The sequence below is a fragment of the Pyrgilauda ruficollis genome, unplaced genomic scaffold (assembly GCF_017590135.1).
Source record: "Pyrgilauda ruficollis isolate IOZ18807 unplaced genomic scaffold, ASM1759013v1 scaffold2, whole genome shotgun sequence".
Classification (NCBI taxonomy): Eukaryota; Metazoa; Chordata; class Aves; order Passeriformes; family Passeridae; genus Pyrgilauda; species Pyrgilauda ruficollis.
This window is the reverse complement of record NW_024519206.1, coordinates 16571294-16586870: the sequence shown is the minus strand read 5'-3', so window position 1 is coordinate 16586870 and position 15577 is coordinate 16571294. Positions and strand designations below refer to the sequence as shown.

Below are 15577 nucleotides of genomic sequence, written 5' to 3'. Positions count from 1 at the left end.
GCAGCGCCTTGGTACGTAGCCACTTGACTTATATCTTGAGATCCAGCACAACCACATCAAATCTTGTTAGGGTATTTTCTTACACGTACTTTTGTCAAGAGACCAAAACAATAAAGCTGACTGTCATTTTTACTACCAGTTGCTTAGTTAATTCGATACTGAAACATACTGGGATTCATTATAAACGCTGCATGCAATCAGCCACTTCTATCAATCTTTCTTTTTAGTGCAGTAACAGAATGAAACCTACTAACCACATCAGTTGAAATGGGTTGGCAGGACTGGGTGGAAGCTATTCTTCTGCACTGAGCCCAACCTCTCACCATGAGAGATGCAGTAGCAGGGACTCCTTTAAACAGCAATGTGCAGCCCTGGCCCAGCTCCAACACTGACCATATGTCACAAGCTGACAGATAAGAAGCCCGAGACAGCCATCTGAAAACAACTGTACACAGCTCCAGCCACCAGGCAGTGAGGGTTTCAAGGTCTACCTCATCATTCATTTCAAAGCCAAGTTTAAACGTACCAGAAGGAAACATTCGTGACAAAAAAAAAACACAACCTGCCTCTCCACCCCTCAAACCAAACCAAATCAAACCACAACAAAATGAAATACCCAAACCAAACAAGCACACAGTCACTATCAGAAGGTCTATATGATGCTATACTCTAATTCAGGAAGTGTCCATTGAATATCACAATTGATTGCCACAAACACAGTCAGAAAATTACTAACAGTTTGTGCCTACAACATTCTCCTTTCTGCATTATATTCACAGTGGATTAACAAGTTGCAAAGAAAGGAACCAAATATACCAAGCAACTGTCACCAAGATTACATTTTACAGAATCAAACAAAATACTATACTATTGATTTAATATCTGAAATGAAGGATGATTTGATATTTGTCCTGTATCTATTAATGCATCACAGAGTTCATCCATTTATGCCACTACTTTGGTTACCAGAAACTATGTCATATCAATTCTCTATATGTAGGCAACATCCGCTCTTATTCCAAAATTACTAAATGATCAGCACAAAGGAATAACTAAAATTTACTTCAGTCCCCTATGCAATTTCCACAGCTCCATACATTTCATTTCCATATTCCAAATTAATAAAATCCAGGTGAACTTACCTACAGTTCGGAGGAGGGTCTAATGTAATTTCTGCAAGTTCTTTCTGAATTCTTAAAAGAAAAAAAAGATACTATCAGGACTCTTTTTTTCAATCTGTTGCTTTCAAATTATGAACATTTCTATATCAATCAATAGTAACAATATATAATTCTTAGAATTTCTGACTGAAAGCTGATCTATAATGTTTCATGAAACTGTGCAAGAACATGTAGAAGTAAAAACCAAATATTTTCTGAAAAATGAATGTCCAATATGGAACAAATGCCACGAGCAACCACCTAGAAAATCACACTTTTTCCATAGGTCAGGAATCTCAGCTCCTTGGCTGACTTACACAATCACTAAATATCTCATATACCATCCTTTTCTATTTCCTCTCTGACTATATGTCTTACAGTTCTTGCCCTCCAGAATATTTAGCTTCTTAATGTATATTGTACTGGCAGGGCAAAACCCCCCCAGCTCAAAGGAAAATTGCCCAGAATAAGCCCACCCAGGACTTCACAACCTCCTACATATTGGGGGGCTGATACCAGCTTCCCCCAAAGGGAAGTGCTCCAGCTCCCTGGTCAGCCTGGGGACCTGCTGCTGGACTTGCTCTGATACCTGCCTTCTTTTTACTGAGGGGACAAAAGTGGGCAAATGCTATCCCAGATATGATCTAATGAGAGCTGAGTAAAGGCAGATAAACCTCTTTCATCTGTCTATGGACTATGCTTCTGTTAATACCTCCCAGGAGGCAGCCCAGCCTTTGTCACTGCCGCACACTGAGCCTGCTGTCTGCCAAGGCCCCCACACCCTTCTGAGCAGAGATGATTCTCAGTGTGTGTCTGAGCAAGGGGTAAGTCCTCCCCATGTCCATGGTGTTCATTTGTCCTTGTTGAATTTCATGAGTTCTCTGTCAACCCTCTCCTGCAGCCTGGCCTGATCCCTCTGAGCCGTAGCCTTGCCCCTGTGTGCACAAACTGCTTGTCATCTGAAAACTTCTCAGTGCACTGTGCCATGTCCTCCAGGTCACCAATAAAGACATTACAGGCATCCTGCCAGAGTTCTTTCTCCAGGGAGAGCAACTTCGTTGTTAAGGATTTCTGGATATTCCCAGGCTGACGCTTCCCAGCCAAGTCCTTGAATAGCTGATCTCTGCCACAGCTGGCAGTGGGGGGGCTCTTTTCCCTTACAACAGCATCTGCATGAGAGCCAGTATCTTGACCTCTGTAGAAATTTAAGTATGCAGAATATGATACAGAGCTCCCAAAGGAACTCATAGGAGTTTACAGTTCCCAAAAACTTGCCAGATTATGATGCCATAAGCAGGACTGCGAATGCCACCTTCCCTATAAACTATGTCCAAGGCTTTTTTCATAGGCTACTTCAGTGCAAAAACATTAACATTTAGAAGGAGGAAGGAAAAAAAAAATCAATTCAATACATTCTCAGTAGTTTCTTCTTGCCTTCTCCTTCACAAGATTTCTTGCACAGAGAAGATTGCTACTCCTATTATTGTCTAGACTAGAAAAGAAATAATAACACAATAATATCACTCAAATTTCTGAGATAGGCACTTAAGCCACAAGCCAAAGGTTCACGCCTGACTTACACATATCTTGTTAAAAATGACTGCTACCCATTATAAATACAGGTAAAGAAAATGGCCTATCAAAATAAGAATTCAGGTATATTGGCATATATAAAGTAAAAAAAGGGCAGTTTAATTCTTTATATAATGCTACAATTCAAACACAATCTCGCATGTTAAGAAGTCTCACAGCCACTATCAAAATTCCCCTTATGCAACTATGAATTGATTTTATGGCTCTAATGAATAAATGGACCAATAGCAGTAGAAGAACTGGCCTGAACCAGGAACTCAAGACTTTATCATTCATATTCTGAAATAATTAGGACAAACGTGGGCAAGATTTGTAGGCAGAGGTAATAATAATTTATTAAGACCTGATGAGATCATTGAAAAGATAAAAATACTCTTCCAGATGCTTATATTTTCTTTAACTTCTATACATATAAATACAGGCAAAGTAAATGGTTTATCAAAATAAGCATCCATTTATATTGGCATATATAATATAAAATGCCCCTGCATGTACTAAATGCTCGCACCCAACTTGGTGCCATCTGAAAACTTTAGAGTGGATTCTGCCATATCCTCCAGGTCACCCATAAAGACCTGACAGGCATCCTGCCAGAGTTTTAACTCCAGGGAAGGTAACTTTGTTGTTAAGGATTTCTGGGCATTCCCAGGCTGATGCTTCCAAGTCAAGTCCTTGAACAGCTGATCCAGCTGGGTGTGTATGCCCTACATCCAGAGCTGGTGCATACCCTACATACACACAAACACACAGTTATTTCTGTAAAGGGGAAGCAATTTGATCTTTACTTGCTTTTTCTACTCATTGAGATGTTGGTACCTCCAGCATACAGAATTCCTCCAATAAATATCATAACTTGCTTATAAAAATACAGGCACAGTCTGCTTAATCAAGCAGAAAATCATTGTAGTAAAACTGAAAGCCATTCCATTTTTTAATTAGTGAATTTTAAGCACAACAAAAATGTTGTTTTAAAAGTTAGCCCATTTTAAACAATCCGAACAAATCACAACTTTTAGAAGGGAGATCTTATAACTGTGGGAATGCTTAAAATATTTCTTTTGTATATTACAAAATTCTGCCATGATTTTGAAATTTGTACTACCACAAATTCAAACTACAGACAACGTAGGCTGCACGGAAACTTCAGTTTTGTGGTTTATGAGTTGTTTTGCTTTCTCAGCCTTTTTTGAAGTTCCAGAATGATGGCATTGCACTTGTTTTTGGAGTCAGAGATCATTCTTTTGTTTTACATATAGTAGTAAGAATAGTTAATATTTCATGGCATTAGAGTGAGTATGAATAGCATCAAGAATGGATTGACAACTTCAACAACTTCAGTCCTAAATCAAAAACTTTACATTCTTCCTTCTAAATCCTAACCCACGTTCCTTACATTCTGAAAACAAAACGGTCTCTCATTTTCTCCATCTGTTCTAGTTCAACCCAAAACTTCTAATGCCAAGAACACTAAAATATCCCTTATCAAGCTATTCTGTGATTAAGCAGACACAGACAAACCACCTTTCTGCTTCAAGATGTAAAAATTGATCAGATGGTACTGTCTATTAATGTTCAAAAGACATCATTGCACTTGCAAACATCTAAGACAAAGATGTGTAATTCATGACTATTTTTATACAAACAAGATAAACATATTAATACAATACTGTCCATCAACTGCTCCTCAGCAAGCTGTTCATGTTTATTCTCCTGCTCTGTGGTGTCCCAAACTAAAATTAATTTATACACCTTACATTTCTTTTGTTGCAACCTTAATTTACCTTGCATTCATGCTGAGAGCTCATTCATAAACAGTTTCTGTAGAACAGCTGACACGTAGCTTGTTCACATGTCACAGCATTCAAAGTTACAATTAAATCATCGGACAGCATCCCAGAGAGCCTTGCACTGATAGAGACCTCCAGTGTGCAAGCTGCCCTTTGTCTGCACGTGCTCTGGCACTCGCCTCCCATCCCCATTGAGCTGCCCTCAGAATCTGCCACAGGAGAGGACGTGCCTCATTTCCTTTGCTGACCACAGAGGATTCACTGCGAGAAAATGCGGCCTCTGGCAACAAAACATTTTTTTCAGGGTCCTTTCAGGCATCTGTTTCTTTGGATTTTCTGCCTCAATAACAGTTATGTTTAGAAATGTCAGAGAGGAAAAACCCTCTAAATTAAAATCATTACATATATACAGTTTACATTTAAACCAATGACATGATGGTTTATTATATATTGGACAATGGGGACGATGGCAGGGGGTGAGGCCCTTGCTGGTAATCAAAAGCCCTGGGCTGCACACATAAGACATGTAATTTGCAATGTCAGATCTAATACTTTGTTTGGTCTTAGAGAAGTCATCTTACTCTTCTCTCTCATATATACACACACACATATATTAAAAAAAAAAAAAAAATCCCTCCACTTAACTAACAGAAAAGAACAAACACAGTTGCCTTCCAGTAATGGTGCAAAGGTTAATCTACTCATAAATTCAGAAGCGTGAAAGTACATTGTGGATTTCAAATATTATTAATTCTCACAGACACATATTTACTACTGTACCAAGCCAAAAGGGACTGAGTTTTCCTTCATGAAACAATTCTCTAAAGCTAAGAAAGATGTGAACATGTTAGAGAATTTCCCAACATTATTAAGAGGAAAAGAAATAAAATAAAGGACTACATGACAATAAACTCTTTTTACCACATCCGCTTTTCTAAACTACATGTGTCTCTACCCATAAAAGCCAGATGAATCAATACCCTATATCAAAGAATATATTACTTAGAACATACTTAAAAATGCACTCACTGGTATGTATTTCAATACTAAATAAATTGTGACTGAGCAGGAAATTGATGTAAAGATGGTTAGGTTCATAGTGGAGGAAAAGAAATATTCTCACCTACTTACTAAAAGATGGATAAATGACAAGGACATTTCTTGTAAGAAAAAGCAATCCATATTTTGCCATCATATTCAACATGCTAAATATCATTTCCAGATTCTGTGATAAACTTCACAGGAAAAAAAATAAAGGGGGGGGGGGGGGAAATGCTCAGTTTTGTTGAATTTTGAACCAATTTAATCTATCACTTATTTGCTCCTCCTTAAGGCTGCAACTTCTTTGAATAATTAAAAGATTACAACTAAAGTTGTACAGTTCTATGCACACAATTTGTTGTAGGCACAGATATTTATTAAAAAAAATCAGGATTGGACATAAAGGTTTACAGATTTTCAACCAGCAACTTCAGGAGCCAAGCAAAACAATACATTTATTTGTTGAGCTACTATGTCAGCCAAGAATGGTTACACTTCTCTCAATCCAAAGGTCATGCTAAGATTTGCTACTTAAGAGGTAACAAGATGCCTGCTGTTTTCAAGGACAGCAATTCAATTCCATGTCTGAACTGTAATTGTGATATGCAGCGAGTTTCTCAATCTTGACATGTTGGGTAAGAAAGGTTGCTATTTAAGGTGATGCCCTCTGGGTGAGGAAAATTGAAGGACCGGTACACGGCACGACATACGCTGTAAGCTATTACACCTGTGTAGCAGCTAGTCCTGGAGTATTAACAGAGAAGGACAGCATGTGATGGCATTCTGCCTTCCTGATGCCATCCACAGCAATGCTAAATGAAGAAACTCCATATCTCAATACCAAAAATCTTACTCAAATAGAAATACGAGTGGTTTCACATAGCCTCTGTAATCAGATCACTTTGGAAAGCAGTTAAGCTGTGTGAACAGTATATTCATACATAAGACATGGGAGCAGTTTACTATTACACAAGCAAAATTCAGCACACTGCTAAATCTTGATTATTATAAAACCTCATGCTACTGAAAATTATTTAAATCTGACTCCATAAACACACAAATGAAAAGCAAAACAGGAGTCTTCCAAATAGAGATGCACAAACCTTCCTCCATATACTGTAGGTATCATAACGCAATCCAAAAAAAACTGTGGCTAGAATTCCACGTGCGCAAAAAAGCTTTCCAAGTGAGAAAATCTGATTCTCAAACTCAGGTTAGAATCAAGCCTGTAGTCTATGACTTTAGCTCCAGTGAACTTGCTGGTATTCCAAGCTTTTAACAGGAATTAAGGAATCCTGGCCAAAGCCACAACTGGGCTACACTCTGTTGTTCAAGTGTTTTACTGATTGTTTAGCAGAATTGACTCCTTTCACTATAAAAAAGGTACCAGACTAAGGTCTTATTAATCCTGCACTATTTCTCCTTCAAAATGAACTAAAATAGGAATATTACTACAAAGATATTTTATTCACACTGTTTCTGGAATACTTATTACATATTGAGGACTTTAAGACATTTTTCCTTCCTTTGTGCTACTCCCCTCTTTTTTGGCCTCTACTTTAATTTCTGATTTAGCTTTCTTGAGACATAACTGATTTTAATTAAAAAGCACAGAAACAAAACTTGTAATATGAAAACCTGTCCAGATTAGAGAAGGTGCAATCCTTCAATCCAATTCTAACACAATGACAAACTACTGAATATTCAAAAACAAAAGGAAAAAAAAAGCCCTACAATGACACAAATAAAAACCCCCATTACAACAACTGTTTCGGTAATCCTTCCAGAAAGGGTTGCAACAACCAGCACTCCTAAATTACATTTCTCTTCAAAAATACTGTACACATATCTACACAACTATTATAAGTCATGTCAGCTTTTAAAATATATAATTAAATGTATATTTCCAAAATGTATAATCAATATTACTACACATGTGAAACTAGCTTTAGAGTCTAACTGGCAAATGTACTGAAGTCAGCAACTGATGGCATAATTAGTTTCAGCAGAACCATAAGCAGATATGATTAAACTTTAAAAGGTTTAAGTAATTTTATCACTGTAAAATGCTTGTTGATAAAAGCTCTAAGCTTTGAAGATACAAAGCTAAGATTAATAGACCAATTTCTGACATATCATTATTAATTTTTAATAGGACAGTGTCCACAGGCCCTTGTCAGAATTGTAGCATCATTACACCAGGCATTGTACAAAGTTCAGAATACACAGACTGCTTTCTAAAGATGCTGGAAACTGTTTTTATGACCTTAAAAGTCATGACTAATGCAATATTCCTAATATTTAAAAAATAATAATAGTAGGAAGCAGACGAAAGAGATGGCCAGAAACCATAACGGCTGTGAGGATTAACTACATTAATAACATCATGATTTGTAGTGAAAGTTGGGTGGGGTTTTTTTCCCTTCTTGTCATAGAAGGAAACACAGGCAAGTTTTGCTGGCCATTCTGTTAGTGATATGACCAGCTAATCTCCTAATATTGTCACAGTAGGAATGTGCTTCCAGAAAGTATTTCTCCAGAGAATTAAAAACAAAGAAAAACTAGCTGTAAGAAAGGAATCTATAGCAGAAGAAAAGCATGACATGACAGTACCTCACTGGAAAGAAAAAAGATACTAAAGCATCTTTACTAAAGTATCTAAAGATACTTTAGAAATTTATTTAATTGGTAAGGGACAGGTTAAGGCAAAACAAAGACTTGAATCCTGACTAGATGTACACACATGTTTATATAGTATTACTTACAGACTCTGACTACATGCATATGTTATAAATTATGGCAGCAGGGGCTTGATGCTTCTCCTTTACCACAGCATCACAGTGGTAAAACTCCACTGCCTTGGACTAGCAAAGAAACGAGATCTGGGAATTCTGCATCAGGACAGTCTGCAGAATTGGTCTCTTGTCAGATTATTTTATGAGTGCTTTTTAACTTCAATCACTATAATCCCACTTGCCCAGACTAACAGCCCGATGTGTACTAGCAAAGCAACACTAAGCTGTAAATTCCTTCTGTCTGGTCCCAGCAAGACAATCGTTATCTGGAGATGGACATGATAGCACAGAATAATTTAAATAGCTATTCTACAAACCAACCTTTCATCTCAATCAGAAAAGGGAGGGAAAATAAATGGGTATTAAAACAGATCACAGTTTAAAGTAATGAAACCAACATACATATGTTGTTCACCCAAGTATTTCTGACCTGGCCATCTGGGAAAAGAAAAGGCAGTACTTCATGGCAACAGGTATTACGGTAGTCCTAACATGCTGAGTTACTGAAGTGCCTGAAATGTTTATGGCTAATTAACTGTAAGTTACACTGACAAGTTTCAACATCAGTCATACATACATATACAGAGATATATTTTATAAGGCTACAAAACTGTCTGAGTTTTATTAGCAATAAAAAAATGTCAGTTTTTATCATGCAAGCAACTATTAAAACCACGTGAAAGAGGCAAACTGACAAAGAAAGGGAAAAGCATACAGGTCTCATTATAGTGACCAATCTCAAAAGGTTATTACACAGATACAGTAATATTATAATAAAACAATCAGAAAATTAATATACTGAGTCAATACATGGATCTGATGGCCAGCTGAAAGAAGAGAAAGGAAGAAACAACCAGGAAGAACACTGTACCTTTTAGCACTAGTTGACAATTTAGCAGCTGTTTTGCTTGATATTTTCCCTTCTTTTTTCTTGGGTTGAACTTGCTCCCTTTCTTGTTCCTGCTGAACACCTTCACGCTGATCTCCATCAGAGCTGCCTCCACTAGTGCTTGGACTATCATCCACTCTCTGCCCCTCTGTAGACATGGCAGATGCTGCACTGAACAGACAAACAACTGAAGTTAGTTTTTTGAGAAGAAACTGCCTAATTGTATTTCTTACATGCTTAAGGAAAGAATACATAGGATATATGTCTTTGTCCTCATAAAATAATGCCTGTGCCACAGTACTTCATACTGAAGAATTTTGCCACAAGCATCTTAATAATTCAGGAGCTGGCAATTTTAAACCCTATACCACTGCCAACCCCCAAAAAAACCCCAACCAACCCACAAACAAAAAATACAAAACAAACACACAAACCAATCCCCCCGCCAAACTCTTCACACACACACATATATATGTATGAAAACCAGAAGTTACTGAAGTTAAGTGGGAAACATAATCCTGCAAGTGTAAAACCATTCACTGTGAATTATGTTTTTCAACCACTCAGCAATACCATCAGTTAGCTGTCCCATCAACTATGCCACCAGTTCAAATCTACCACAGCTAGTTAAAAACTGAGAGTTATTACTATCGTAGGACTCTCTGTTATCCCATATGAAATAAATCTGTGGGCTCACTCCAAGTGTACAATGTGGGTTTCCACATTACAAAATCCACATCTTGGCATGCTTGATGGAAACACAGAACTAAAATGCTCTAACACAGGACTGTTTGTATTTACTAAAGCAGTGAGCATGTTGGTGGAGGATATAATGAAGTTTTTTCCTGACATTTCATTCAGGCAACACGAGGCAACAAACTTGTCTGAGAACATGAGCAGCAAGAAATCTCAGCATATTTCAGAAGTCAAGTTAATGCTTTATTCACACACTTCTGATACTAGTTAGCTATTTTAATGTCTTCCTTCATTTTAAATAGTATAACAATATGCCAACAGATGAGGAATTACAAGCCCCCTGTTACAGCTGTCATGACTTCTCAAACTCTCAAACTGTTCTAATGAAGGGCAGATGTCCATGAAAAACCCTTACTGAATTTGCATATCTGGTGGCACTGACTGATTAAAAAAAAAAAAAAAAACCAAAAAGCTAAAATCAAACAAAAAATTCAAACCAACAAAACCAAATTAAAGCCAAAGCGAAACCCAGGTCTTTCCTTTAACTCCAAATCTGTACCTTATATACCTATGTTACATATCCTCCGCTAGAGATTTTTAATAAAAAGCACACAGGCTCAAATGTTACTTGCTTACACCCACGCAATCCCCATATATCTGGGTGGTTTTCTGATCAAATCTGTCTGAATGAAGAATTTGCTCTTCCATACACAGAGTTTCAAATTGCTGTGAACATCGACTCGCTTTTCCTCTTACCTATGTACAGACATCATCACAATTAAGAACAAAACTATTCACCTTGACTATTATATGTTTTAAGACTCGCTCAAGGGAGAATAATGAGATTTCAGGCTCAGATTCAACCATGCTTGTTCTATGGATTAAACAAAGTTCATCTCCCTGTACATATTTATGGAAAGAGACAGCAAAAGAAAAGTAAATTAATATCAATGCCAACAGGGTTATGTTGAAAAGGATGCTTTTTTAAAAGGCCTAAGTGTTCTTCTTACAGAACAGAAATAAATTTACTCCTATGCTGAAAAACCCTTGCCAAGATTTAATTCGATCAAATAATGCACACTATGGAGTAGAAGAAATAATCTCTTCAGGCATTATTGACACATCCAACTAACTTCAGGGGGAACTAGGTCTTTTTCGTGTATGTTGTGAAGCTATTCTGAAAAAGAATTCTGGAAGTATGGCACCCCTTCAAAATGTTTAGACATTAAAAGAAACAGCAAGCAATACCAAGTGATAGATATGTGACTAAAGTTTCCCTTCATCAGCTTAAGCTGCATTTTTGATTCTATAACAGAAAATAGTATTTTTGTATCTAAATATATATAAATACACAACACCTAACCTACTCATTAAGGTAACTGAAATAATGCAGAATTTCTGCCCTAAAATTAAAATACAAAAATTGTCCACTCCTAGAAAACATTTTCTCCAATAGTACAGCTACAACAATACATTTAACATAGTTCATCAATTTACACAGGCTGATATTCAGATCTTTAAATCCTGGTTGGGATATTTCAAGGTACCGCAGCAGAACACTTACAGGTAATAAACAACAAAAATATCACTTTCTAACAAGTCAAAATATGTAACTACAATGCGATTTTGGTAGTAAGTACTACCAAAAGGTACTACTACTTTCCTTGCTTCTACATAAAGCTAAAATACAACCTCATCTCTTTTTGTAACACTTATGTTGGCCTTTATTTGCCCTAGATTTTACTTCTGACCTTTGCTTAATACGTCTAATTTTAAAGAGAAAAATTCTCTCTTCACAATGTACATAGGCTTCAACACTGCAGGCCAGAAAGTTAAAAGCATATTTAATAATGCTTATATGCATAGGACATCTGCTATGAATAATCTTGGCTATAAATATTACTATTATCCAAAAAACAACTGTATTCACTACATAAGTTCAGGTTACTATCCAGCAGACAAACACTGTAACAGTAGCCCAGAGCATATAATTACTGTAACATGTAATGCAAGCATTTACAAGAGGAAAATGTTTAAATCTGTCATTTGATGTCTGGCTAGTTTCTGGGGGTGGGGGGGGGGTGTTGGGGTTGGCTTTTGGGTGTTTTTTTCCCTTGCTCCTTCTGTCCCCATCCCCCTTTCTAACATCCAAGCAATTCTTTCTATTCCCTCTCCTCACAATACCTGCAATTTTAGAAAGTTTTGTTCAAGGGATGCTCAATATTGCGGTAAAAGCATGTTTTAAGGGCCTGAAATTAGACACTTCTAATGGGGTCAAACTTAAAAGACAAACATCTGAACAAGTAAGAGAATGGGAGGGAAAAGTCAACTGAGAGGATGACACTGTGAAGAAAACATTTCTCTGCCACCAACAGAGACAGAAATACAAGATACTCCTTGAGCCATAAGTGTGTTTGCAACTGTCACACAGGGCAAGAGGGAAGACACACGATGTCCAGGTTCCCGGCTGCCAGGCTGTTCTACATTCAGATGAGGGTTGCTATCCTCCCTGCTGTTGTGCAGAGAAAAATGAGCAGCGGGGGCAGAGGAAGGAATGAAGGGGGACTTAAAAGTCTCTCCCTTAACGTGAGATGAATCAGCACCGAGAGAGATTACAAGTGTAACTACAACTATCAATTTGAAGTAAAGGGTGTCCAAAATATTTTGCCTTTGTCAAATATATCCACCAGCACTTTCCCTTTCCTCCTCAAACTCAGAACAAAACCGAAACAACAATAAAAAGAAACAAACCAACAATAAAAACAAACAAACCAACAACAAAAACAAATAAGACAAAAATACCCCAAACCACCAGTCATTATCAGATATCACACACCACCAAAAAAAAAAAAAAAAAAAAATTAAAAAATCCACCAGTCGGGGACACCAAGATTCTGGCAATGTGCAGAAGGGCGGCAGTGCTAGTGATGATGTCTTTCTAAAGCGCTCGTAATTTCCTATAAGCCAAGATAAATTGAGTATTTCTGCAGGGTCCACCACGAGCAGCAATGGCAGCAGCCGCCTTACTTCATCTTCATTAGAAACCATAAAGGGCAAAGAGACCACAGCATCGCGGGACGGGAGGCAGAAAGAGCCCGGTCTGTGTAAGAGGAGGGTCCGCCACTGAGAGAGGCACCCGGAAGGATGGCACGGGACAGGACGGCAGCCCCGGGCTCCCACGGCCCCGCTGGGCACACGCGCGACTCTCCCGTCGGGAAGCCCCCGCCGTACGGGAGGGGGTGGGGGCCATGAGCATCCCTAGAAACACACACCCCCCGCACTCCCACGGCCGGGCGGGCGGCGGCCGGGCCAGGGTGAGAAGTAGGAGACAACCGAGGAGAGGAGGAGGAGGAGGAGACTGAGAGAGGAAGACGTCGGGGGCACATGCGGGAAGGGAGAGGGCTGGGCTGCGGGGCTCCTTGGGGCGCGGGGGTGGGAGTGGGGGATAGTGCCTTTCCCGAGGGGCTCCAGCCCAATGTGCCCACCGCTGCGGCGGGGGGTGTGGGGATAGCGCATCCCAGGAGGCTCGATCGTGGTGGGGGGCAGGGGGTACCCCGGCTCCCCAGGGGCGCAGAGAGTGCCGCGGGGACCATGCGGAGCAGGGCCAGAGGGGGGTGGGGAATGGGGGTGGTCGCTGCTCCCGCCCGCAGATGGGCGAGCAGGACAAATGGACACGGAAGAGTTGCTGAAAGGGTGTGGGGGTGCTGAGGAGCAATGGAGGCTGGATGGAGCCTGGGGGAGCGGGGAGCGCCGCCAGAGATGCCGAGGTGGCCGGGGGCGGCCGGGACGGTTGCTATGAAAGGGCACGGCCGAGGATGACAAGGGGGGCAAGGGGGTACCAGGCAGCACCAGGGGGATGCGGAGAGGGTAGGGAAGATGAAGGATAAAGATAGAGACCGAGGGTCGCAGATAAGCGTGGGGGAGAGAGAGGGTGCTGTCGTGGGGGAGGGATGGCGAGCGACGGGGGGGGGTAGGAGCTCGGCGGGGGGGGGGGGGGCAGACGGGGAGCTCAGCCGGGGCAGAGGTAGGTGTACCCCGGCAGAGACGGGGGGAAAGCCGCTGCTACCTGCAGGCGAGCGCAGGTCTCTCTCTCGCTGGTGCCGGGCACAAGCTGCGGGACAATCCGTCGCGGTCGCCCCGACTCCGGCCGGGCGCGGGGCTGGAAAGGGGCTGCAGCCGCTCACTGAGTCATGAGCCCGCTGCCCCGCGCTCCTCGCTCTCGGCTTCCTCTCCCCTTTCCCGTCTCTCCCGAGCAGCAGCGCCGGCCGCTGCTTCTCCCACCGCCGCCGCTCCTGCCCCCGCTGCCCGGAGAGAAGTGCAGCCGCTGCCGCGCGCGCGCCCGCACCCCCGCCGCCGCCGCCTCCGCGCGCGCGCGCCCCCACCCGGGGAGGGGCAAGAGGCGGCGGCGGGAGCGCGCGTTAAAGGGAAGCACCGGGGGCTGGGCGGGGTCAGCGGGGCAGAGGAAGAAGGAGGAGGCGGGAGGGGATGGGGCGAGTCCGGACCTTCGGCCGGGGTTTTGGGGGCATGGAAGTGAGGGTACCCGGTTTTTCTCCTTGCCGCCGCCGGGCTGCCATGGGCCCCCACGCTAAAGTCCGGGAGGTGGAAGGGGCGGGCCGGGACAGGGCAGGGCGAAGGCCGGTATCAACTTTCTTGGCTCTTCTCGTCCTTTTCGGCTCCTTTGTTCCCCTCGCCAGTCGCCCCCTCCTCCGCCCCCTCCCTGGTCCTGCCTTTGTCTCCGCGGAGCCGCAGGGAGCAGCCGGAGGGGACGCGGCCGATGCCCCGGGCGGGGAGGGACGCGGTACCTGGGGAGGGGCGGTGCGAGGCTACGCGGTGCCTCGGCCGGCCTGCAGCGGGGGCCCGGGCCCTCGGCGCTTGGTGGCCGCACTTTGTGTTACCGTGGTAGTTTCGACCGCTGCGTGGCATCAGCACGGCCGGGTGGCACAAACCGCCCCCGGCCGCTGGCGGCCCCGGTGACGTGCGGCATCCCGGCTGGAGATAGGCACTGTCGCCTGATTGTGGCCAGGTAAATGAACCTCACCTCCCACGCAGGCAGGCATTGCCTCTGTGGAAAGCATCGTAGTCAGGGGTGGGAGAGGCCAAGGCAGAGCCGCACTTAAGTGTTAGTTGTTTGTTGGGAATATTAACGTGGAACAAAACAAACCTCCAGCAGAGCTGGCTGTCAGGTAACCCCGGCTGCGCTGGGCGATGAGACACTTCTGTCCCTATGCCGACCCTGCTGCTTTAATCTTTACATAATATGCTTAGCTGTGTTATGTAAACTATCACCTCAAACCTTCCTCTAACAGGGAAATATACCAGCTGAGGGTAAAGGGGTAATGCCCAGTCAAAATGTTTTCCCTCTTTTAACAACTAAAGGGAATTAAAAAAATAAAATGTGTTCTCACCATTCCACATGTAGGAGGAAAAGTTTCTCCCTGCTTGAGCTGTGAAGTATTGTATTTTTTCTGACTTACGGTTGACGTGTAGGTGGAGCTTATGCCACGAAACATACAGAAGTTGAGAATATGAAGCATTACTGAGATGTACAAGGATTGGAAACATCATTGATACCTGCTCTCATATCCAGATAGCATAAGTGTTTTTTGCAGTTTACCT

At 41.9% G+C, this 15577-nt stretch overlaps 1 protein-coding gene across 2 annotated transcripts in view; it reads right to left on the bottom strand.

Moving 5' to 3' along the window:
• Positions 1 to 14298, bottom strand: part of LOC121353182 (ubiquitin-conjugating enzyme E2 E2) — a 206337-nt gene extending 192039 nt beyond the window's left edge. The window contains exons 1-3 of one of the 2 annotated variants that reach the window (XM_041466791.1): positions 14028 to 14298; positions 9248 to 9436; positions 1143 to 1193 (exon numbers count right to left, since the gene is read on the bottom strand). In XM_041466791.1, coding sequence (XP_041322725.1) covers positions 1143 to 1193; positions 9248 to 9423 — 227 coding nt within the window. In that variant the 5' untranslated portion in view covers positions 9424 to 9436; positions 14028 to 14298. The remainder of the gene's footprint in view (positions 1 to 1142; positions 1194 to 9247; positions 9437 to 14027) is intronic. The other variant, XM_041466792.1, reaches the window with a different exon arrangement.
• Between the last annotated feature and the right edge of the window lie 1279 nt (positions 14299 to 15577).